Raw genomic sequence first — 22,200 nt, 5'->3', positions numbered from 1 at the left:
GAGCTCTGATACCATGTCAAGAGAGGAAGGAAGAAGATAATGACATTCCTGAATAGAGTACATGGCTGGGTATACATATACCCTAGGAGGGAGAGAATGATAAGAGGGCTAATGGGCTTATAGAATAGGGCCCATTAGCCCATAAGGCTGACTATCTCACTAACAGTGAGCATTAAAAATTCTAGTTTTAAATGGGCTGATCAAAACTTGATAAGAAAAACTTCATTTAAAAAAAAAATCAAGTCAATCATTGTAACATGTATGCGCCCTCTCACTAAGTTGCAAAAGTAAGAAAAAATAAAGTTGAATCAATTTAAACGGGTTCAGATAATAAATTATTATTATTAAGGAACTGAATTTGATGGACTAATAAATATCGCATTTCTTTATTTTACTACACAATCAAAATTTTCTTGTAAATTTATCATTGGTAAAACTTTTAGATCAATCAGACTTGTTGTGACCAGTCAATAATGATGTAAACTGTCATATTTATGATTTGGCCTATTTTTAGACAAATATTTAGTATTTATAAAATAAAATTTTAAATTTTTTTTTAAAAAATTATGACCACATGTATAGTTTTTAAAGCATCTATTTATGGAAATTTTAGGAGCTAAATTATAGGATGTTACTACCATTTAATCACATTTAAAAAAATTTAAAGTGATGTTTAGGAGGTCTAATGATGCATGACAATTTTGAAATGTCCATTCGTGAATATATAAATTAAATATTTAGAGGAGGGAAACACAGAAAATGTAGTGTCAATTAGACAAGTCCCTAGATGGGATGATTATATCGTCTATGGATGATAAAATCATCCCGTCTGGAGACTGGTGGATGATTCTATGATCTGTCATTCGTTCGAACACCCGGACGTGATGATTTTTTTCATCCATGGACAAAATAATCGTCCCGTTCACGTTTGTGCACTATATGTGAGAGTAAAGATGATTAAATAGAGAGGGGATAACGGGCTTCAAATGGGCCGATAAGTACAGAAATGGCCAATTAAGGAGCTCCAAAGCCTCCGCAGTTTCCTAATTGCAATTTTGCAAAGAGGATTAATCAAGTACCATCTTATTACATAGAGTAGTATTATATGTTCATTTAATATTCTCTTTTCTGATAGATGAAATCTATCGAGTTTAAGGATTGTATAGAACTGTGAACATATATGATTAAATAGAGGGAGAGAATGATGTGCTGGAAAATGGGACAGTGTGTATAGAAATGGCCCACTAAGAAGCTGCAAAGCCTCAATTTCTTAGTTTCAATTTGCAAAAAAAAGTTATGTATATATTATCATATTGTACGAATTAGTATTATATGTTACTTTAATGTCCTTATTTTGAATGTATGAAATCGATAAAGTTAAGGGCCTGAATATATGACAATATAGATTATTGACTAGAGGGGGGATGATGGGATGGAAGCTGGGTCAGTAAGTACAGAAATGACCCACTAAGAAGCTGCAAAGCCTGTGTTTCCTAGTTGTCATTGGGAAAAGAGGGTTATTCATAAATTATTTTATTATACAAAGTTGTATAATATGTTCCTCTAGTATCCTTATTTTTAATATATGAAATATATAGAGTTTAAGGGTTGTAAAAATATGAGAATATAGATGATTAAATAGAAGTGGAGGATAGACGGCTTGAAAATGGGCCAGCATTTATAGGAATGACCCCCTAAGAAGCTACAAAGCCTCCTCAGTTTCCAAATTTTAATTTTCAAAGAAGGTTTTTTTTGTACTATCATATTATTTAAATTGGCATTATATGTTCCTGAAATATCCTTATTTCTGATAGGTAAGATGTATAGAATTTAAGGACTGTATATTCGTATAATACTCTTGGGGCTGTATTAATACAATAATATAGACGATTGAATGTAGGGGTAGGGTAATGGGATGGATGATGGATATCATTTACAAAAATGGCTCTCCTAGAAGCTACAAAGCCTCCTTAGTTACCTAGTTGCAATTTGTAAAGAGGGGCCTTCATATATTATATTATTAAACAAACTAATAAATACGTTCATTAAAAAAAATATTTCTGATATAAGAGATCTATAGATTTTAAGGGCTACATATATGTATATATGGGTGGGAATATAGATGAGTAAATAGAGGAGGATAGTGGGCTGGAATATGGACAAGTAACTACAATAATGGCCCACTAAGAAGTTGCAAAACCATGTCAATGTTATATTTTAAATTTATGAGGGTTGTTCATATAGTTATCTTATCATATATAGCAGTATGTATGTTCCTTTAATATCCTTCTTTCGAATACATGTAATCTATAGAGTTTAAGTGATCTACATACATATTTAAGTCTTACGGACGTATTTAAATAAGAATATAGATGACTGTATAGAGGGAGAGGATAATGAGTTGGAATTGAGGCTAGTAAGTACAAAACTACCCTACTAAGAAGCCAAAAAATATCCTCAGTTTCCTATTTGCAAATTGCATTGTGGACACTTCATATAGTTCTTTTATTATTATATGTTCATTTTATTTCCTTGTTTATACTTTTGTGAGTGATAAAATAATATTTCCCTCTCGCTAAGACTGCCGTTGTTTGCAACCTGAGAGTGAAGGAACAAATAAAAAATAGTGTATTTCATTCACATATTTTCATTTAAATGATCCATAAATTTCATTTAAGTATAAATTTAATGATTTATTGCAGCTCTAGACTAAATTTCTGGCTTTTCTTGAATATATAATATTTTAGCACAATTTTAGCACATTAATTTCATTAACATTTTTTTTATAAGTCATAAACTATATACATAGTTTTATTTTAATACTTTTAATGATTCATTGTAATGTTAGAACGAAAATCTGAGTTTTCTTTTTTTAAAAGTTTTTGGGATAATACTATGAAAGAGCCCCAACTTTCAGTTTTGTAAAGATTGTAGCCTGAACTTTCAACTTTGTAAAAAAAATAGCCCTGACGAATGAGATGTCGCCATTTGGCGTCGAAAATTTTTTTCCCCACCTCCGGTCAAAGGGTGACGCGGCGGCCACCGTGGCACCCAGGTGGACTCCACGGTGGCATCCGCGTCACCGCTAGACATGGTCGTGCGGTTCGCTTTGTGCGAATCCGTGCGAATTGTGCGTTCTGTTCGGATTTTCTGAAAAGAACGCACAATGAAAGGAACCGCAATTCGCACAAACCCCTGTGCGGTTCGGTTTGTTCGAATTGTGCGAATTCTTTTTAGGTAAATTAAAAAAAGTAAAAATCCAATTCAAAAGAAAAAAATCGAAAAACGTCTCTCGCTTCTCCTCTCCTTCTCCCGCTCTCTCCTTCTCCCGCACTCCCCTGCCAAGTCGCCTCTCGCCGACGCCGATGCCGACGCCGCTCTCTTCTTCTCCATATTCTTCTTATTCTTGTTTCTTCTCTTATGCCTATTATTTTATCTTTCCCAAAAGCTGGAGAATGTTGTATGGTTTGGATGTTCACGCAGAGAAAAATCTAACATTCAAAACTGTTTTTCCTTGGCAGAGAGAAATCTATTTTCTCCACCTCGTTTTGCTCTATTCTTTTTTTTCTTCCTCTTTGTTCCTCTTTACTTTCTTTCTCTTCTTCCTCCTGTTAATTTCCCAACTCTACGTCTCATTATTTTTTTCCTCTGCCTTGTTTGTCTCTTCTTCTTCTTGTTTCTTGTTTATTTATAATATCTTGATAGGATTGAATCTCTCCAATTTTCTGTTCCATCATCTTTAACTTTGAGCAATAATTGGTTTTCTTATCTTCCGTTTCTTTTTTTCTCCTCTTCTTCTTCTTCTTTATTTTCCTATTCTGCCGTTGTTTCCTCTTCTATTTTCTCCAACTCGTTTTGATCTTTTCTTTTTTTTCTTCCTCTTTCTTCCTCTTTACTTTCTTTCTCTTCTTCCTCTTTTTAATTTCCCAACTCTACGTCTCATTATTTTTTTCCTCTGCCTCGTTTGTCTCTTCTTCTTCTTGTTTCTTGATTTATTAGTAATAGTTTATCCTCTTGTTATTAATTTCTCTTACTCTAATTCTTTACTTTCCTATTCTACCAAATTATTTCTGTTTTTCTCCCAGTTATTTCTCTCCTCTCTGATTTGTTCTCTTCTTCTATATCTCTGGTTTTTTCCTCTTCTTATTCTGCTTCCATTTCCCACTCTAATTTTTTATTCTCTTTTCTTTCTCTCCTTTATTTTCTTATTCTACCGTTGTAATCTCTTCTATTTTCTCCACCTCGTTTTGCTCTAATCTTTTTTTTCTTCCTCTTTGTTCCACTTTACTTTCTTTCTCTTCTTCCTCTTGTTAATTTCCCAACTCTACGTCTCATTATTTTTTTTCTCTGCCTTGTTTGTCTCTGCTTCTTCTTGTTTCTTGTTTATTTATAATATCTTGATAGGATTGAATTAATCCATTTTTCTGTTCCATCATCTTTAATCTTGAGCAATAATTGTTTTTCTTATCTTCTGTTTCTTTTTTTCTCCTCTTCTTCTTCTTCTTTAATTTCCTACTCTGCCGTTGTTTTAAAAAAACTTTACATAGATCAGAGGTCAACGGGTGATGTCATCTGCGTTGACTTCCTCAGGTGCGTGGACTTAACATTAGCCGGTCTCGGCCCACCCCGCCTACTGCCCTCTAGCTCTAAAGGTCACTGCCTTTCAGGTACATAATTTTTCCCTTTGATTACGTGCCTAGTCTTTGTCTATGCTAAATTTAATTTAAATAGTTTCCTCATATCATAATTTGCTGTATAAACATGACACCTTGAATAATAAGTAAGTAATTTGGTGTAGCCAAACTAGAGAATCTAATTTTGATTATTTAGATGTCTTGGTTTTTATCAAAGTATGCTAAAGTGGGTGGGGTTTCCGTTTGAATTTTTTTTTTAAGACCATTGAGAAATTTTTTTATTGATTCAATAATTTGCTTTGATTATTTCCTCATAATGCATACCTCTGTACCCACATTTACTTCTATTAGGAGCCTAACTTATTGTCTCCTAATTCATTTAATGGATGAATTCTCCATGCCCTTTATACCCCAAAAATCAAAATCCTTCAGAAGGCCATTTTTGTATCAAGTGCAAAAATTTGGCCACACCAAACCAAAAGTGTCCAGAAATTTGCATCACACATCGCACAAAATTGCACTATTAAGTGAAAAGTTCGTCATTAAACTTTATCTGAAAATACTTTAATTAATTTAAAATGAATTTTCTTTATTTACTACTATAAATACTTAAGTTGTTGTTTAAATAGTACTTATAATTTTTTTATCACAATAAGATAATAGATATGCAAAGATTATTTTATTAAAATATATAAATTTGATTTGAACTTTACAGTAACTGCTGTACGTCAGTTTTTTAAGACGATACTTATTATTGAATATAAATTAAAAATACCAACAATTGGATCACTATTAGATATCACGTTGACAGGAATTTTTTTATAATATCTTGATAGGACTGAATTAATCCTTTTTTCTGTTCCATCATCTTTAATCATGAGAAATCAAGAAATCAAGAAAAACAATTATTGCTTTGTGCCAACTAAATATTTTTTCTGTTCCATCATCTTTAATCATGACCAATATTTTTTTTTATCTTCTGTTTATTTTTCCTATTGATATCTTGATTTGCTGCACCATTTTTGGATCATGTTGATCAGAATTCATCGTGCCTATTGATTTGTTATTCCTATGATTTTATTTTCACAGTGATTTGGAAAGTTCCCGAGCAATATGTTTGTTAGATAATCACGGCCCAGTTAGGGCTAATTTTACTAACTTATGGGACTGAGGCCATGTACGTGTAATAGACTAATCCTAGGGATCTAATGGAAAAACTAACCTAAAATGGATTTAAGTAAAGGCCCAATAAGGGCCCATTAACGGCCCACTAAGGACCCATTAAGGGCCCAATAGTGAGGGGCCCATTTAGAGAATATATTAGGTCCATTAAGGACCTAATATATGCTGGGCCTGATTTATATCAGGCCCAGCCTCCAACAGCTATAAATATAGCTGTTGGAAGTCCTTTTTGAAAAAGGAATCTCTTCTGCAGCTTTTTCCAACGTTCAGTTTTTGACCGTTGGACAAAAGCATTAACCTCTCTCTCTCTCTCTCTGTGAAAATTTGTATAAAAGGGGCATCTGTTCAGTAATAAAGATCAGTTCATTTTGCCCAAATTTTTCTGTCTCTTCTCCACATTCTCAGAAATTCTCTCTGCAGTCCACTATCTCATCTTTTCCTTCAATTTATTACATGGTATCAAAGCATTTCTGATCCTGAATTCAGCAGAATTCAAGAGTGCAGTGTGGTTGGAGGCTTCTCAGAGAGAGTTATCTCCCTGATCCAAGTGCTCCTTTGCAGTTTCTTCCCTTGTCTTCCGTCACGAAGCAGGACATCAATTGTGGGTGGCTTTCTCAGAGGATTTCTCCCTGAGTTAGTGCATCTTCAGCAGCTGAAATTCCCTGCTCTTAATCCAAGAGGCAGGCCCCTTCTTTTTGGTGAGAATCTACTCTTATTTTTGGAAATTATGGGTGGCAAAACCAGAACCAGAATGGCGGAAAAATCAGTAAAGGAAGTGGAAGAGCTTTCATCCAAGGCTACTCCCACAGCTCCAAATGCTCAAGTTACTGCCCTCGTCACCGCCCCAGTCCAGACCAGGCTTGTTTTGCCCGATTTGGTCATGAAGTACAATGGCCTTAACGGCCAAAAATGGGTGACGATCGCTGAGAGAACCCTCAAGGCGATGTATCTGGGCAGACACTTGTCTGATGAGGCGCCTGCAGAAGAAGATCCGCGCAAAGAAGTCTAGGAGTCTGAAGAGGCTCTCATCATGAATTGGATGATCAAGAACATGGAGGACAAACAGCGAGATGATTATCTCCTGATCAGCTGCGTTCGAGATCTATGGCAGGAAATTAAGAAGTCGTGTGCAGAAATGCACGGCGATTTTCGAGTGTATGATCTGCGAGAACAAGAACATACACTAAAGCAAGGGAGCTTGACGATCTCCACCTATTCTACACGACTGAAGGCCATTTGGAGAGAGCTGGATGTCCTCTGGCCCACAGGTGATAAGAGTTCACCCTCTTATACTAGAGAAGTCAAGTTCAGAACCCTTCAGTTTCTGATGGGTCTGAATCCGGAATATGAGACTCTACGGGGTCAACTGCTGCATAGGGAATGATTTCCTACATTGGCAGAGGCAATTTCTGAGCTTCAAGGAGCAGAGAGCCGGAAGAAACTCGGCACTAAAAATGGTGAGGCCCCCATCCCTACTACAGCAGCTCATCTAGCCAAGAAGGAGCCGCAAAACACCTCTGCGCCATCTCTGGCACCCCAACATCAGAAAGCAACACCGAAGGAAGGTAATACTTCGGACCTAGTCTGTGGATATTGCAGGAAGACCGGCCACATCAAAAAGGACTGCCGGAAGCTGGCGTGGAAGGAAGAACAGATACGGAAAGGCACCTGGAATCCAGGGCAGCACAAGAAGGCCTACGTGGCTAGTGAGGGGGGGAACCTCTCTCTACTGAAAGAAATGAGGCAGGAAGCGAAATCCAGAAGATGATACAGTCTGAAGTAAGCAAGATTTTGCAGAAAATGAGCTCCGCATCATTGGTACAGTCGGGTAAGCACTTTGCATTTACAACATTTAAGAATACTAGGTCAATTTCGGCATCTTGGGTTTTAGATTCAAGGGCGACAGACCATATGTCACCTCACAAGACACTGTTTCAATCCTATGAGATTGAAACAAAGGATCTTTAAGTATTTACTGCAAATGGGGGAATCTTAGAAGTAGCAGGAAGATGGACTATCATGATTAAAGGAAAGAGATTGGAAGGAGTGTTACATGTCCCAGAATTAAAGGCTAATCTTTTGTCTTTAATTCAGTTGGTAGATGATACCGGGTGGCGGTTTATTTTAGACTCTGATTCATGTTTTCTCTGCCTAAAGGGTACCGGGCAGAGGATTTCGTTTGTTAGCAGGAGAGGAGGGCTTCTCTTGCTAGACGATCTAAGGGAGGATGGGGAGCAGAAGGTGACCTATGCTGCCCAAAGCGAAGAACGGGTCATCCTTCTCCATAGGAGACTAGGACACCCCTCATTTCATATTTTGAAACATTCACATCCTCAATTATTTAAAGGAATTTCGTTTGAGCACCTTAATTGCGAAAGTTGTCAATTCGCTAAACACAAATGGTCACCCTATCCAAGTACGAATCATAGGGCCCTCTCTGCATTTGAATTTGTCCATAGTGACGTATGGGGACCTTGCTCCATATCCGGCTTGGCACATCATCGGTGGTTCATCCTATTTGTGGATGATTTTTCTAGATATACGTGGGTATATCTACTGAAATCTAAGGCTGAAGTCCCATCTATTATTACTCTGTTCTGTGAAATGATTCACAATCAGTTTGGTAAGAAGGTTAAGAACTTCAGATCTGATAATGCTAGGGAATACTTATGTGGAGAAGTTAATCAATACATGGAAGCAAATGGGATAATTCACCAGTCATCCTGTGTGAATACCCCTCAACAAAATGGGCTTGCTGAGAGGAAAATTGGGCATATTATGTCATCTGCTAGAGCACTTCTATTCCAGGGAAATTGCCCTAAGAATTATTGGGCTGAAGCAGTAGCAACAACCACCCATCTGATTAATAGGACAGTATCAAAAACATTGAATTTTTATGCACCTATTAACCTTTTATCTTCTGAATTCCTAAGTGTTTCTTTGAGAACTAATCTGCCAGCCAAGGTGTTTGGTTGTACAGTGTATGTCCACGTACATCATGTAGGAAAATTGGACCATAGGGCCATGAAATGTGTGTTTCTGGGATACTCCACCACTCAAAAAGGCTACAAATGTTATCACCCAAGCTCCAGAAGATTCTTCATTTCATCAGACATTAAATTTGACGAGTTTCGAATGTTTCATGATGAAACAGTTAGGTCGGATCTCTATCTGGACTCCAGTGAGACAGACATTGAGGATGGTGAGCCCAGCCGAATTCCATCACCGGAACATAGTGAACAAGAATCCGATGAGAGCACAGCTCCAAGTCCGGCTGAGGAGGAATTCCATACACCAGAGGAAGTTCCAAGTGAAGAAATATCCCCTGCTATTGAGGATCATCCAAGTAACAATGGGTGGTCCATTGCCATCAGCAAAAGTGAGCGAAGGTGGACAAAAACTAAACTTTATCCAGTAAGCAATTATGTTTCGTACATTCGGATATCTCCAGAATATAATAGAGTTGTTCAAGCATTGATGACAGTATCGGTCCCAAAGAGCGTCAAAGAAGCTATGACCTACCCCGAGTGGAAGAAAGCGATGGATGAAGAAATGGGAGCACTAGAAAGAAACGGTACTTGGGAGTTGTGCCCACTCCCGGCTGGAAAAAAGGTAGTAGGCAGTAGATGGGTATTTACCATCAAACATCACTCGGATGGATCAATTGCTAGGTACAAGTCCCGATTGGTAGCTCAAGGATTCACCCAGTCCTATGGTATTGATTACAATGAGACATTTGCCCCGGTGGCCAAACTAAATACGGTAAGAGTTTTGATTTCCCTTGCAGCAATACTAGGATAGAAACTATACCAGTACGACGTAAAGAACGCTTTCTTACATGGAGACTTAGCGGAAGAGGTATACATGGCACCACCCCCTGGATATTCCTTGAGTATAAGAGCTGGGGATGTATGCCATCTCAGAAAGTCGTTATATGGACTTAAACAGTCTCCCAGGGCCTGGTTTGGTAAGTTTTCAAAGGCCATGATCGCAGCTGGATACCTCCAAAGTGAGGGAGATCACACCCTCTTTATAAAGCATGGTGAGGAGGGAAAATTAGCAGTTTTAATAGTGTATGTAGATGACATCATTATCACGGGAAATGACCATGAAGAAGTCCAGAGGCTTGAGAAGCATCTTTCGTCATCATTTGACATCAAAGCTTTAGGGCTTTTGACATATTTTCTAGTAATTGAAGTTGCCTATTCAAAATCGGGGAATTTACTCACTCAACATAAGTATATCCTGGATTTACTAAAGGAAACAGGAAAATTGGACTGCAGACCATCAGCTACTCCAGTTGATGTCAATGTGAAGTTAAAGGCAGAACAGCATGACAAAGATGCCCCAATCGACAAGTCATCATTTCAAAGACTCATTGGCAGGTTGCTCTATTTGAACCACACAAGGCCAGACATAGCTTTTGCTGTGAATTCCCTCAGCCAGTTCATGAACGACCCACGAGAGTCACATCAAGGAGCAGCAGATCGGATTCTGTCCTACCTCAAGGGTTCTATTGGACAACGCCTACTGTTCCGACCAGGAGGTGAGCCTAGTGTAGTTCTTTTTACTGACTCTGATTATGCAGGTTCCTTCGAGGACAGCCGATCCACGTCCGGCTATTGTAGCTTCATTGGAGGTAACCTTGTTACATGGCGTAGTAAAAAGCAGAAAGAAGTTTCCCTTTGGAGTGCTGAAGTAGAGCTTCGGGCCTTAAAAAAGGGCGTATGTGAAGGCATGTGGTTGAAAGGCATCTTACAAGACCTACATCTATACCAAGGCAAAGGTATGACTCTTCTTTCAGATAGCAAGTCGGCCATCGCCATGGCCAAGAATCCGGTTCAGCACGAACGCACCAAACACGCACGAGTGGCTAGACACTTCATCAAGCAGAGCATTGATGATGGCTTCATCATCCCACAGTACACTCCCACCTTGGAGCAGACTGCAGACATTTTCATGAAGGGGATCCCAGGACCACAATTCCAGGCCTTGGTGTCCAAGTTGGGCATGATTAACATCTATACCCAACTTGAGGGGGGGTGTTAGACCATCACGGCCCAGTTAGGGCTAATTTTACTAACTTATGGGACTGAGGCCATGTACGTGTAATAGACTAATCCTAGGGATCTAATGGAAAAACTAACCTAAAATGGATTTAAGTAAAGGCCCAATAAGGGCCCATTAACGGCCCACTAAGGACCCATTAAGGGCCCAATAGTGAGGGGCCCATTTAGAGAATATATTAGGTCCATTAAGGACCTAATATATGCTGGGCCTGATTTATATCAGGCCCAGCCTCCAACAGCTATAAATATAGCTGTTGGAAGTCCTTTTTGAAAAAGGAATCTCTTCTGCAGCTTTTTCCAACGTTCAGTTTTTGACCGTTGGACAAAAGCATTAACCTCTCTCTCTCTCTCTCTGTGAAAATTTGTATAAAAGGGGCATCTGTTCAGTAATAAAGATCAGTTCATTTTGCCCAAATTTTTTTGTCTCTTCTCCACATTCTCAGAAATTCTCTTTGCAGTCCACTATCTCATCTTTTCCTTCAATTTATTACAATGTTTGTTTGTATTCATGTATTTTTTTTGCTCACCTTCAATCTCCTACTTAAATAGCATTGAATATTATTCTACCGTGTCATAGCGTTTCCTATCCTGCAATTATATGTTGATTTACCTTGCTCAGTGGAGATCCGACTGATTCATAATTAATTGCGCCTACTAATTCTTGGTTGCTTGGATTTTATTTTCAGTAATTTCCAAATTTCCCGTGTAGTACATTTTTCATATACATTTGGTTATTTATTTTTTTCTATCTTCTGTTTAGTTAGAATGGAATATTATTATACCTCATGATAACATTTTTTCTCGATATTGTACCTCTTTCTGGAAATTTTTTTCCTACAGACTCAAAATATCTTCTGGAATTATGTATTTAACTTATTGTTATGTTGATTTACCAGTTATTTGTTGATCCCGTGCTGTCCATATGAATCTTGATTATTAATTGGCTCTTCCTTACATTTTATTTTCATAATGATTTACAAATTTCCCGAGATCTTTGTGTACTTCTCTTCTTATTCTTCTTCGATTTCGTACTCTATTTTTTTTATTCTCTTTTCTTTCTCTCCTTTACTTTCTTATTCTACCGTTGTAACCTCTTCTATTTTCTTCACCTAGTTTTGCTCTATTCCTTTTTTTCTTCCTCCTTTACTTTCTTTTTTCTCTTATTCCTCTTGCAGGTTCATTAAAAGGGCGTGATTGGAGTTGCACACCATCCCGACAGGAATTTAGTGGTTACATTTGGTCAAGACGGTATGAAAACATGGAAGCCTTGATTTATTTTAATTATCTTTTTGCTTCCATGTACTTTATTGTTTACTACTGCTTCTTGTAATTGAACCCCGTTTTTTCTAATTTTCTGTTTCCTGGAAAAAAGGAAATTGAATGAGAATTTTTTTCCCCGAAGTAGATACTTTCTTAATCATGGCATCTACCCCCATCTGGGATTATATAATAGCATTACTGTTGATTTTTTGACATGAATTCGTTACAACTACTTTTCCTTCAAGATTTTGTATTTGGTCTATGCTGAGCTTTGGACAATGAGGTCAACTTTCAATAATGAAATAGTTGGATCAATGTTGGTATCACAGCTCAGAAAATGAAACATCCTTTCTAATTCAGCTGAATTTCTTTGTCGTATTTCCCAGTACAACTGAAAATATTTGTTGAATTATATCTGCATGATATGTAATGCATTATGTCATATTATGTGAGTATTAAAACAAATGAGTATTTGTTCGTTATCTTTATTATTATTTTTTGCCTGTTTTTCTTGGCCGTTCCAGACAATCTTTATGAATCTTTATTAGGTTTGAACTTGCAACCTACGATGACTAGAACACACGAAACAAACACATCTGCTTCATCCCAGAGCTCCGCATCATCGGAGCGGACTGTTGGCGAAACCCAAAAGAAGAGAAAGAACGAATGCGCTGCTCGGGTACACTTCACCCCGGTAGCGCCTAGGGTTTTCACATGCAATTTATGTGCTGCTCGGCCCAGGGGTCGTGGAGTGACGGTAGAGAAAAACAAATACAGCTGCAGCACTGTGCTATGGCGTCATTTACAGACTTCGCACCGTAAAGAGTATAACGCACTCAAGGCTCGAGAAGGGACCTCTTCCAACCAACCATCTGTGGCGAACATATTTGATCGACAGATTACCAGAAATCTGTGCTTCACTGGGCGCACGGCGGAGAGGACAAAAGAGGAACTTGTACGCTTCATATGCCAGGCAGCCGCACCGTGGAATATTGTGTGCAAGAAGTACTTCATTCGATTGCTGTGTATCTTTTTTTTCGTCCTGATCGAATCAACTAAATCACGATGAAAATTAAATCCATCTCTTTTCTAGATATATTTTTTTCCATTTACTCTATTCTTTCTTTTTTCTAGCTTCTGATTGTTCTATTATTATTATTTTCTCCTCTTCGAATCGCACCACACATAAAGAAATTCAAATCCTTTGATTTTGTAACTTTATTTTATTACTTTTTCTTCAGGATCGAAATCCTACAGAATAAGAGAAAATTCACATTTTCTTATTTTCGAGCTCCATTTGTTCTATTTATGGCAATTTTTTTTCCTGACTGAACCTAACCAACCATTATAAAATTTACATTAATCTTCTCCATTTTTTTCTCCTCTCTAACTGAACTCTTGATCGAGTCATATCAAACATGAAAAATTTACATCTATTTCTAGATCCCATTCTTTCTCAAATTTCCTCTGTTTTTCTACATTATGGTTCTATTTTCCTCTAATTTGTAGCTCCATTTCCCTCTATTTTTCTGGCGATTCTTTTTTTTCCTCATTAAATTAAAACCAGCCATTAATAAATTCACATTAATTTTCTCCATTTTTTCTGCTCTCTAAGTTAACTCTTGATCGAGTCATACGAAACATGAACAAATTCACATCTATTTCTATCTCCAATTCTTTCTCAAATTTCCTCTATTTTTCTACGTTCTGATTCTATTTTCCTCTAATTTTTTAGCTCCATTTTCCTCTATTATTCTGGCGATTCTTTTTTTTTCCTCCAGATTAAATCACACCAGCCCTTAATAAATTCACATTAATTTTCTCCATTTTTCTGCTCTCTAATTTAACTATCTATCTAAGCGCACCAAACATGAAGAAATTTAAATATATTTATAGCTCCAATTTTTCTGGCCCCTGATTTTATGGCAATTTTTTTTTCTCCAGATTAAATCAAACCAACCATTAAGAAATTTACATTAATTTTCATCATGTTTTCTGCTCTCTTCATCTAGTTTCCATTTAAGAAATAAAATTAATGTAAATTAATTTACATTAATCGGCAGAACTGAATTTAACTCTTGATCAAATCATACCGTGGATGAAAAATTCACATAATTTAGTTTTTTGGATCCATTTTTCTCAATTTTTTCTACTCTGATTCTATGATGATTCACGCTTTCATTCATCAGAATCAAATCATACCAAGCATGAAAATTTCCACATTTTATGATTTTCTTGCTCCACTTTTCTCCCATTTTCTGGCTTCTTACTATTTAATGTTTCTCTTTTCTGATCATCAGGATCAAATGTTTATGTAGGAAGATAACTCCAGTCAGAAAGGTGGGAATTAAAAGAAACAGATCCTCATGTCAAAATTTTGAACAAAGTAAAATAAATACTCACTCATCTGAACAATCAAAACAAATAAAATTGCATTTCCAGCAATACAAGTAAGAGATGGGATCTTAATGAACATTGGACTACAATCATTGTTCAAAAGAGAGAGAGGGATCCTTATTCCTTACCAAAGCACATGGAAGAGCTAAGGAATGTAAATAATATCTTAATTAAGATATTAGGAAAATGATCTAGTCCTTAGGAAGCTAGACAACCTAGAGGAGCACGAAAAATAATGGAGGGACAACGAATTCGATTGGAGCCAGTCAATTTCGATTCCATTTTTTTTTCTTTAAAAAATTAATAATAAATTTTTTTTTTCAAATTTTCCAAATAACTGTGCGAATTTTGTGCGAATGTGCGAATTTCGTGCGAATGTGCGAATTTCGTGCAAATGTGCGGATTTCGTGCGAATGTGTGAATTTTGTGCGAATTGTGCGAATGTGCGAATTGTGCGAATTGTGCGAATTTCGTGCGACTGTGCGGATTTCGTGCGAATGTGCGAATTTTGTGCGAATGTGCGATTTGTGCGTTCTTATTTTCGCTCAGAAAATGAACAGAACAAAGAACAGACCCTTGTGCGGTTCTTTTGTGCGAATTTTTTGTGCGAATAAAGAGAACATAACAGAACGACCATGGTGACTCACCGTGTGACCGCGGACGACGCTGTGGAGTCCCTCCGCCCACGCCGCCGCCCGTCTCCTTCTCCCGCTGCCGGCCGAATTCGTCGGCGGCCGCCGCCCGCATCCGGATGCCGCCGCCGACGCCGCCCATCGGTGTTCGCCGTCGACGCCACCCATCGATGTTCGCCGTCGATGCCGCCCGTCTGCCGTCGTTGATGCCGCCGTCTGCCGCGCGTTCTCGTTTATCTGAGCAAGACATGAAACGTTTCCTCTTACGAACAAGATCTGAGCAAGATCTGAGCAAGACATTCTCGTCTTCTCTTCTCTATTCTTTTGCTCTATTCTATCCTCTCTTCTTACGAGCTTTTTTTCTCTTTTATTCTCGGCTTCTTTTCTCTTACGCGCTTCTCTTGACTTCTCTTTTATTCTCGTCTTCTCTTCTCTTACGAACTTCACTTCTCTTCTCTTTTACTCTTGTCTTCTCTTCTCTTAAGACCCTCGCTTCTCTTCTCTTTAATCTCACTTGGTTAATGGTTGCTGGCGCCGTGTTAATGGGGAATCAGCTGAAGGTGGAGAAGGCGAGGAAGAAGGAAAATCAGAAGATGGCCGTGCAGAGCTTCGCAGCCGAAACTCAAAGGACAAGCCCATCGCTAATGACGGTGAGTTTAGTTAAGTTTGGACGGTCGCGATGATGATGGGTTTGGTCTAACGGACGGCGGGGATGCAGGCTCACCAGATGTGGTAAATGGGTATGTGGATCCTCTCTCCTGGCGGGTATAAATAGCATGAGAATATCACATCAAACCCTATTCGCGCCGTTATTCTCTCTCCTCAATGCCGCATCACCTTTCTCTCGTTGGAAGAAGAAGAAGAAGAAGAAGAAGAAGAAGAAGAAGAAGAAGAAGAAGAAGAAGAAGAAGAAGAAATAGAAGAAGAGAGAAGAAGAGATAAGAAGAGATAAGAAGAAGAAGGAGAAGGAGAAGGAGAAGGAGAAGGAGAAGGAGAAGGAGAAGGAGAAGGAGAAGAAGAAGAAGAAGAAGAAGAAGAAGAAAAGGAAGAGGAAGAGGAAGAGGAAGAGGAAAAAGAAGAAGAAGAAGAAGAAGAAGGAGAAGGAGAAGGAGAAGGAGAAGGAGAAGGAGAAGGAGAAGGAGAAGGAGAAGGAGAAGGAGAAGGAGAAGGAGAAGGAGAAGGAGGAGAAGAAGAAGAAGAAGAAGAAGAAGAAGAAGAGGAAGAAGAAGCAAAATGTAAGTATCATATGCCCCACCTAGATTTCATCTGTGTAATTAACAAATTTATTCTTTTCTGTCTACTTGTCCGATAGGGCTGATGATTGAAGTATTGTTTTTGGTCCGGATTCAAGCGATGTGTGCTCAAGTGATCTCGATGGATATTCAAGCGAAGAATGGAATGAAGAATTTGTTGACGGGCAGAGGAGTAGAAGACAAGAACATCAAAAAGAGTTCTATAGTGATGGCGAGGGTGGAAAAAATTGGGCATCAAACAGCGCTACGAGATATGATCCTGGGTGCCCCATAGAAAATATTACATTTCAATTGGGCATGACATTTCAATCAGGTTCACAGTTAAAAGCAGCTGTGAAGAACTACGCCATATGCAATGGGTTTAATGTTAGGTTTGAAAGGTCTAAGGAGAATAGAGTGGAAGTTGCATGCCAAAAAGATTGTCCATGGAGGCTATATGCTAGTTGGGGTCCTACGAGGGAGGCCTTTGTTATAAAGTCATTAAATGATGAACATAGGTGCTATAGGGATCCAACAAATATACACGCCGATTATCGTTGGATCGCAGAACACTTCTTAGAGAGTATTCGAAGGGATATGAACTTTAGGGTAGTAGATATGCTGCGAGAATTGCAATAAAAATATGGAATCGTAGTCTCACGCCCCACCTGTTATAATGCAAGGTCCTTGGCGCGCAAGATGCTTCAAGGTTCTTTGAATGAGCAGTATCACATGCTAGCGTGCTATGTGGCTGAGTTAAAAAAAGTGAATATGAATGGTACTTTCTAGTTGGAGGTGCAGCACGACATTCATCATTCTTTGACTAGGTTTAGCAGACTCTATATTGGCTTCGAATCTCTAGCAAGGGGGTTCATTGAGGGTTGTAGACCAGTGATTTGTTTGGATGGTTGTTTCCTGAAAACCGAATTGAAAGGGCAGTTGTTGAGCGCCGTGGGGAGGGATGGGAATAACCAGATGTTCCCTATAGCTTGGGCAGTGGTAGAAGGGGAGAATCAAGCTTCATGGACTTGGTTTATCAGCCTGCTGATGACTGATTTAGGGATTGTTGATGGCTACGGTTGGACGATTATAAGTGATCAACAAAAGGTATTTAATTAAGTCGTTCCCTTTATACTACTTTTTCTAAGACTTACTTGACTGATGCAGAATCAATGTTGTGCACTAATACCTTGATAAGTCTGGACATCTCTCAGGGTCTCGAGAATGCAGTGGCAAGTGTTTTACCAAATGCGGAGCATAAGAATTGTGCAAGACATATTTATGCAAATTGGAGAAAGAAGGGACATTCCAACGGCATTTTGAGGAACCTATTTTGGAAAGCAGTGAAGTGCACAACCCGCGAAGGATTCGAGAGGGTCATCGGACAAATGAACACATTGAAAGCAGAAGCCGTGCAAGTTCTTCTAGAGGTAGGCGTACAAAAGTTTTGCAGGGCTTTTATTTCTGACAAGCCGAAATATGATGTTATTGATAACAATATGTCTGAGTGTTTCAATAGCTTCATCTTGCCGAGTAGGGCTAAACCCATCATCGATATGTTGGAATACATTAGAACGACAATCATGGAACGTATAGTTAAGAAGAGGGAGATATTCTCGGTGACTGCTGATTCCTTATGCCCTCGGACAAGACTGGTACTCGAAGATAACAGACTCAAGTGTAGGGCATGCAGAGTTATCCATGCAGGCCATCTTAAATTTGAGGTTAGCACACATGGAGAAGGATACGCGGTTGACCTGTGTGCCCAACACTGCACCTGCAGATATTGGGCTATTACGGGCATTCCATGCCCGCATTCTATTGCCTGCATTCACTTTATCCGGGCCGACCCTGCTGACTACGTCAACGAATTGTTGAAGAGGGATTCATACCAGATAGCTTATACTTATGGTATCCCGCCGATGGGAAAAACATGTGGGGAGGAAATAATGGAAGCTACCTCTTCCCCCCATTGGCAAAGAAACAACCGGGAAGGCCGAAGCATAGAAGGAGAACTAATGTTAGTGAGGCAGGTCCAAGTGGTCTAAGCTTAACCAAGAAAGGCGTGCAAATGCACTGCTCTCTCTGCAACCAAGGCGGCCATAACAGAAAGACATGCGGCAATAGAAGAGAACAACGCGCATGCGAAGTATGGATTGAGTTTTTTTTCTAACTTCCTTTATAGCCGCAGTTTTCATTAAAACAAAAAGGTTTAACCACGTAATGCAGGGATCACAGTCTTCTTCAAGTGGACTCATCAACTTGTTGAAGAGCATGATCAAGTTACAGGTTTGGCTGTTTCTTAACTTTAATTAACTATGCCGCACTCGGTTTGTACTCGGTTATTAATCAATCGCCATATTTTATAGGTACCAAAACCAAAATAACCGCTGCACAATTACAAGCCATCTTTAGAAGACTGCATGTAAATTCACGCCTGGTGGAGCAGCATGTACGAGGTTAACTTGGGGGGAGGTGACTTAGTAGCAGTATGCAGATTTTGACAGCCATTTTCCATCTCAGTAAGACTTCTTCCTCTTCTTCTTCTTCTTATTATTATTATTATTATTATTATTATTATTATTATTATTATTATTATTCTCCTTCTTCTTCATCTTCTTCTTCGCCTCCTTCCTCTTCTTCTTCCTCTTATTCCTCTTCTTCTTTATCGAAAAACTATCATTTAGGAGAAGAGGAGACAAGAATAAACGAGAAGAGAAGAGAAGCTCGTAAGAGAAAACAAGCCGAGAATAAAAGAGAAAAAAAGCTCGTAAGAAGAGAGGATAGAATAGAGCAAAAGAATAGAGAAGAGAAGACGAGAATAAAAGATAAGAGAAGAGAGGCTCGTAAGAAAAAAGAAGCCGAGAATAAAAGAGAAAAGAAGAGAGGCTCGTAAGAGAAAAGAAGCCGAGAATAAAAGAGGAAAAAAGCTCGTAAGAAGAGAGGATAGAATAGAGCAAAAGAATATAGAAGAGAAGACGAGAATAAAAGATAAGAGAAGAGAGGCTCCTAAGAGAAGAGAAGAAGACAAGAGTAAAAGAGAAGAGAAGAGAAGACGAGAATAAAAGAGAAGTCAAGAGAAGCGCGTAAGAGAAAAGAAGCCGAGAATAAAAGAGAAAAAAAGCTCGTAAGAAGAGAGGATAGAATAGAGCAAAAAAATAGAGAAGAGAAGACGAGAATAAAAGAGAAGAGAAGAGAGGCTCGTAAGAGAAAAGAAGCCGAGAATAAAAGAGGAAAAAAGCTCGTAAGAAGAGAGGATAGAATAGAGCAAAAGAATATAGAAGAGAAGACGAGAATAAAAGAGAAGAGAAGAAGACAAGAGTAAAAGAGAAGAGAAGAGAAGTTCGTAAGAGAAGAGAAGACGAGAATAAAAGAGAAGTCAAGAGAAGCGCGTAAGAGAACAGAAGCCGAGAATAAAAGAGAAAAAAAGCTCGTAAGAAGAGAGGATAGAATAGAGCAAAAGAATAGAGAAGAGAAGACGAGAATAAAAGATAAGAGAAGAGAGGCTCGTAAGAGAAAAGAAGCCGAGAATAAAAGAGAAAAAAAGCTCGTAAGAAGAGAGGATAGAGAGAGAAATGAAACAGAAAGGCCATAAGTATATAGAGAGAGAGAGAGAGTTTATCACATCTCTAGCGCGCTGGAGGAGAGGAAACAAGGTAGAGAGGGAAAGAAGCACAAACGGCGTAAACACTGACCAGTAAGCCGCCAAATGAAGAGAAGGAGAGAACCCGGGAGAGAACAAGGGAGAGAAGGAGTGAACCCGGTCGTCTCAGGTGCGCTGAATGAAGAGACAAACAGAAGGCAAATGAATAGAGAGAGAGGGAGAGGGAGAGAGAGAGAGAGAGAGAGAGAGAGAGAGAGAGAGAGAGAGAGAGAGAGAGAGAGAGAGAGAGAGAGAGAGAGAGAGAGAGAGAGAGAGAGGGAGAGGGGGGGAGAGAGAGAGAGAGAGAAAAAGAGAGAAGGAGAAACAGAGAGAGAGGGAGAGAAAGAGAGACAGAGAGGAGGGAGAGACAGAGAAAGGAGAGATAGACAGAGAGAGAGAAGGAGAGAGAGAGAGAGAAAAAGGAGAGAGAGAGAGAGGGAAAGAAAGAGAGAGAGGGAGAGAAAGAGAAAGGAGAGACAGAGAGGAGGGAGAGAAGGAGAGACAGAGAGGAGGGAGAGACAGAGAGAGAAGAGAGAGAAGGAGAGAGTAAGGGAGATAGGAGAGAGAAGAGAGAGAAGGAGAGAGTAAGGGAGAGAGGAGAGAGAAGAGAGAGGAGAGAGGGAGAGAGCACGAGAGAGGAGAGAGAGGAGAGGGGAAGAGAGAGAAGGAGAGAGGAGAGAGAGGAGAGGGGAAGAGAGAGAAGGAGAGAGGAGATAGAGGAGAAAGGAAGAGAGAGAGGAGAGAGGAGAGAGAGGAGAAAGGAAGAGAGAGAAGGAGAGAGGAGAGAGGAAGAGAGAGAGGAGAGAGGAAGAGAAAGAAGGAGAGAGGATAGAGAGAGGATAGAGAGAGGAGAGAGAGAGAAGGAGAGCGGATAGGGAGAGCGGAGAGAAGGAGAGAGAGAGAGAAAGAGAAACGCAACAGATAGGCCAAACTGAACAGAGAACGAGAAATATCTCAAGCGCGCAGCACGAGAAGGAACAAGCGAGAGAGAGAGAGAGAGAGAGAGAGAGAGAGAGAGAGAAAGAGAGAGAGAGAGAGACAAGCCCAAACGGCGTAAACACCGTGCCTCGCAACCCACCCACAAGAGAAAACAGACAAGCACGACAGACATAGAGAGATAAGAGAAAGAGAGAGAAAGCCACACACTCGTCACAGAAGAAAGACAAGGGTAGAGAGAGAAACTAGGAGCGGCGAGAGATCAAGAAGAGAACGGCGACGAGGACGAAGGCGACGCCCCAGGGCACGTCGCGGGGGGTCGCGGGGGCGTCGACGGCGGAGAGGAAGCGCGCGGCGAGGAGGAGAACGAGAGGAGAGAGAGCGACGATGAGCTTGACTTGCTCTACGGCGCTGTCCACGGCGGCCTCGTAGTGGACGTGCCACGAGAAGAAGAGCAGGCCGAGCACGATGAACACCAGGCATCCCAGCTGCGCCGGCATCCCCTCCTCTCCTCCTCGCTGATAATACTGGTTGTGTTGTTGTTGTTGATGGAAATCCCACTCTCGCATGTCTTTTCCCTTGGAGAGAGAGAGCGACATTGCGAGTGAGAGAGAGAGAGTGGAGAAAGATTGAGACTAGAGAGAGAGAGAGAGAGAGCTTGGAGGAAGAGAGGGGACGAGAGTCGTAGAGGAAGGTACGGTATGTAACCCTGTGATACCATAATTAACTCATAAGAATACCAAAACATATAACCCTGTGATAACCCATTACCACATGATTGGCGAGGTAAGAAAGGTTAGTTCAGAAATAATATCATACCAATCATACAACCATAAAACTACAAAACGTAGGTTGTGAAAGTGGGGTCATGTAATGATCGAAATAAATGGCAGCCAAGATAAAAATGCCAAACAATAGGACAAAAAAAATTTATTGATGATGTGACCAACTCCTTTTTTATGCATTTAAATGCCCACATCGCATTAAATTTGCGTGTCCCACTTGAGAAGTAGGTATTTTCATGCACCTATTTTGGCTAACTTTACTGTCACTTTGTTTCATTATTCTGTCGCCGCCTACAGTTGATAGGCAAGGTTAATGCAAGCTGAATCACGAGTTTTGCACTTCCTATACCAAACACTGACATAAGTTGCCGGTGACCAGAAAATAGGTAGGAATGGGATATAATTTAATAAAATTTATGTGTGCATTAAT

The 22,200-nt window shown here is 39.4% G+C and overlaps 2 protein-coding genes and 1 long non-coding RNA gene across 3 annotated transcripts; 2 read left to right on the top strand and 1 right to left on the bottom strand.

Moving 5' to 3' along the window:
- Positions 1 to 3,285: 3,285 nt before the first annotated feature.
- Positions 3,286 to 13,257, top strand: LOC144702783 (uncharacterized). The gene is made up of 3 exons (XR_013581369.1): positions 3,286 to 4,667; positions 12,061 to 12,133; positions 12,694 to 13,257. It is a non-coding gene; the product is annotated as an uncharacterized LOC144702783 (long non-coding RNA).
- A 2,459-nt stretch (positions 13,258 to 15,716) lies between these two features.
- On the top strand, positions 15,717 to 18,793 carry LOC144701955 (uncharacterized). The gene is made up of 6 exons (XM_078573787.1): positions 15,717 to 15,824; positions 17,196 to 17,513; positions 17,621 to 18,407; positions 18,440 to 18,555; positions 18,636 to 18,695; positions 18,776 to 18,793. Exons 1-6 carry the CDS (start codon positions 15,717 to 15,719, stop codon positions 18,791 to 18,793), a joined length of 1,407 nt encoding a protein of 468 aa, XP_078429913.1.
- Positions 18,794 to 21,230: 2,437 nt separating this feature from the next.
- Positions 21,231 to 21,584, bottom strand: LOC144701948 (uncharacterized). Its single transcript, XM_078573777.1, has one exon. It carries the CDS (start codon positions 21,582 to 21,584, stop codon positions 21,231 to 21,233), a length of 354 nt encoding a protein of 117 aa, XP_078429903.1.
- Between the last annotated feature and the right edge of the window lie 616 nt (positions 21,585 to 22,200).

This window comes from Wolffia australiana, chromosome 4, assembly GCF_029677425.1.
Source record: "Wolffia australiana isolate 7733 chromosome 4, ASM2967742v1".
NCBI classification, from domain to species: domain Eukaryota; kingdom Viridiplantae; phylum Streptophyta; class Magnoliopsida; order Alismatales; family Araceae; genus Wolffia; species Wolffia australiana.
Note: the sequence above shows the minus strand (reverse complement) of the source record. Positions and strands in the feature narration are given on the sequence as shown.

Coding starts and splice junctions, on each gene's coding strand:
- LOC144701955 (XM_078573787.1), top strand. CDS start 15,717: ATGGGGAATCAGCTGAAGGTGGAGAAGGCGAGGAAGAAGGAAAATCAG. Junction 18,408..18,439: donor AAACAACCGGGAAGGCCGAA/GCATAGAAGGAG, acceptor TTAGTGAGGCAG/GTCCAAGTGGTCTAAGCTTA. Junction 18,556..18,635: donor GAGAACAACGCGCATGCGAA/GTATGGATTGAG, acceptor CACGTAATGCAG/GGATCACAGTCTTCTTCAAG.
- LOC144701948 (XM_078573777.1), bottom strand. CDS start 21,584: ATGTCGCTCTCTCTCTCCAAGGGAAAAGACATGCGAGAGTGGGATTTC.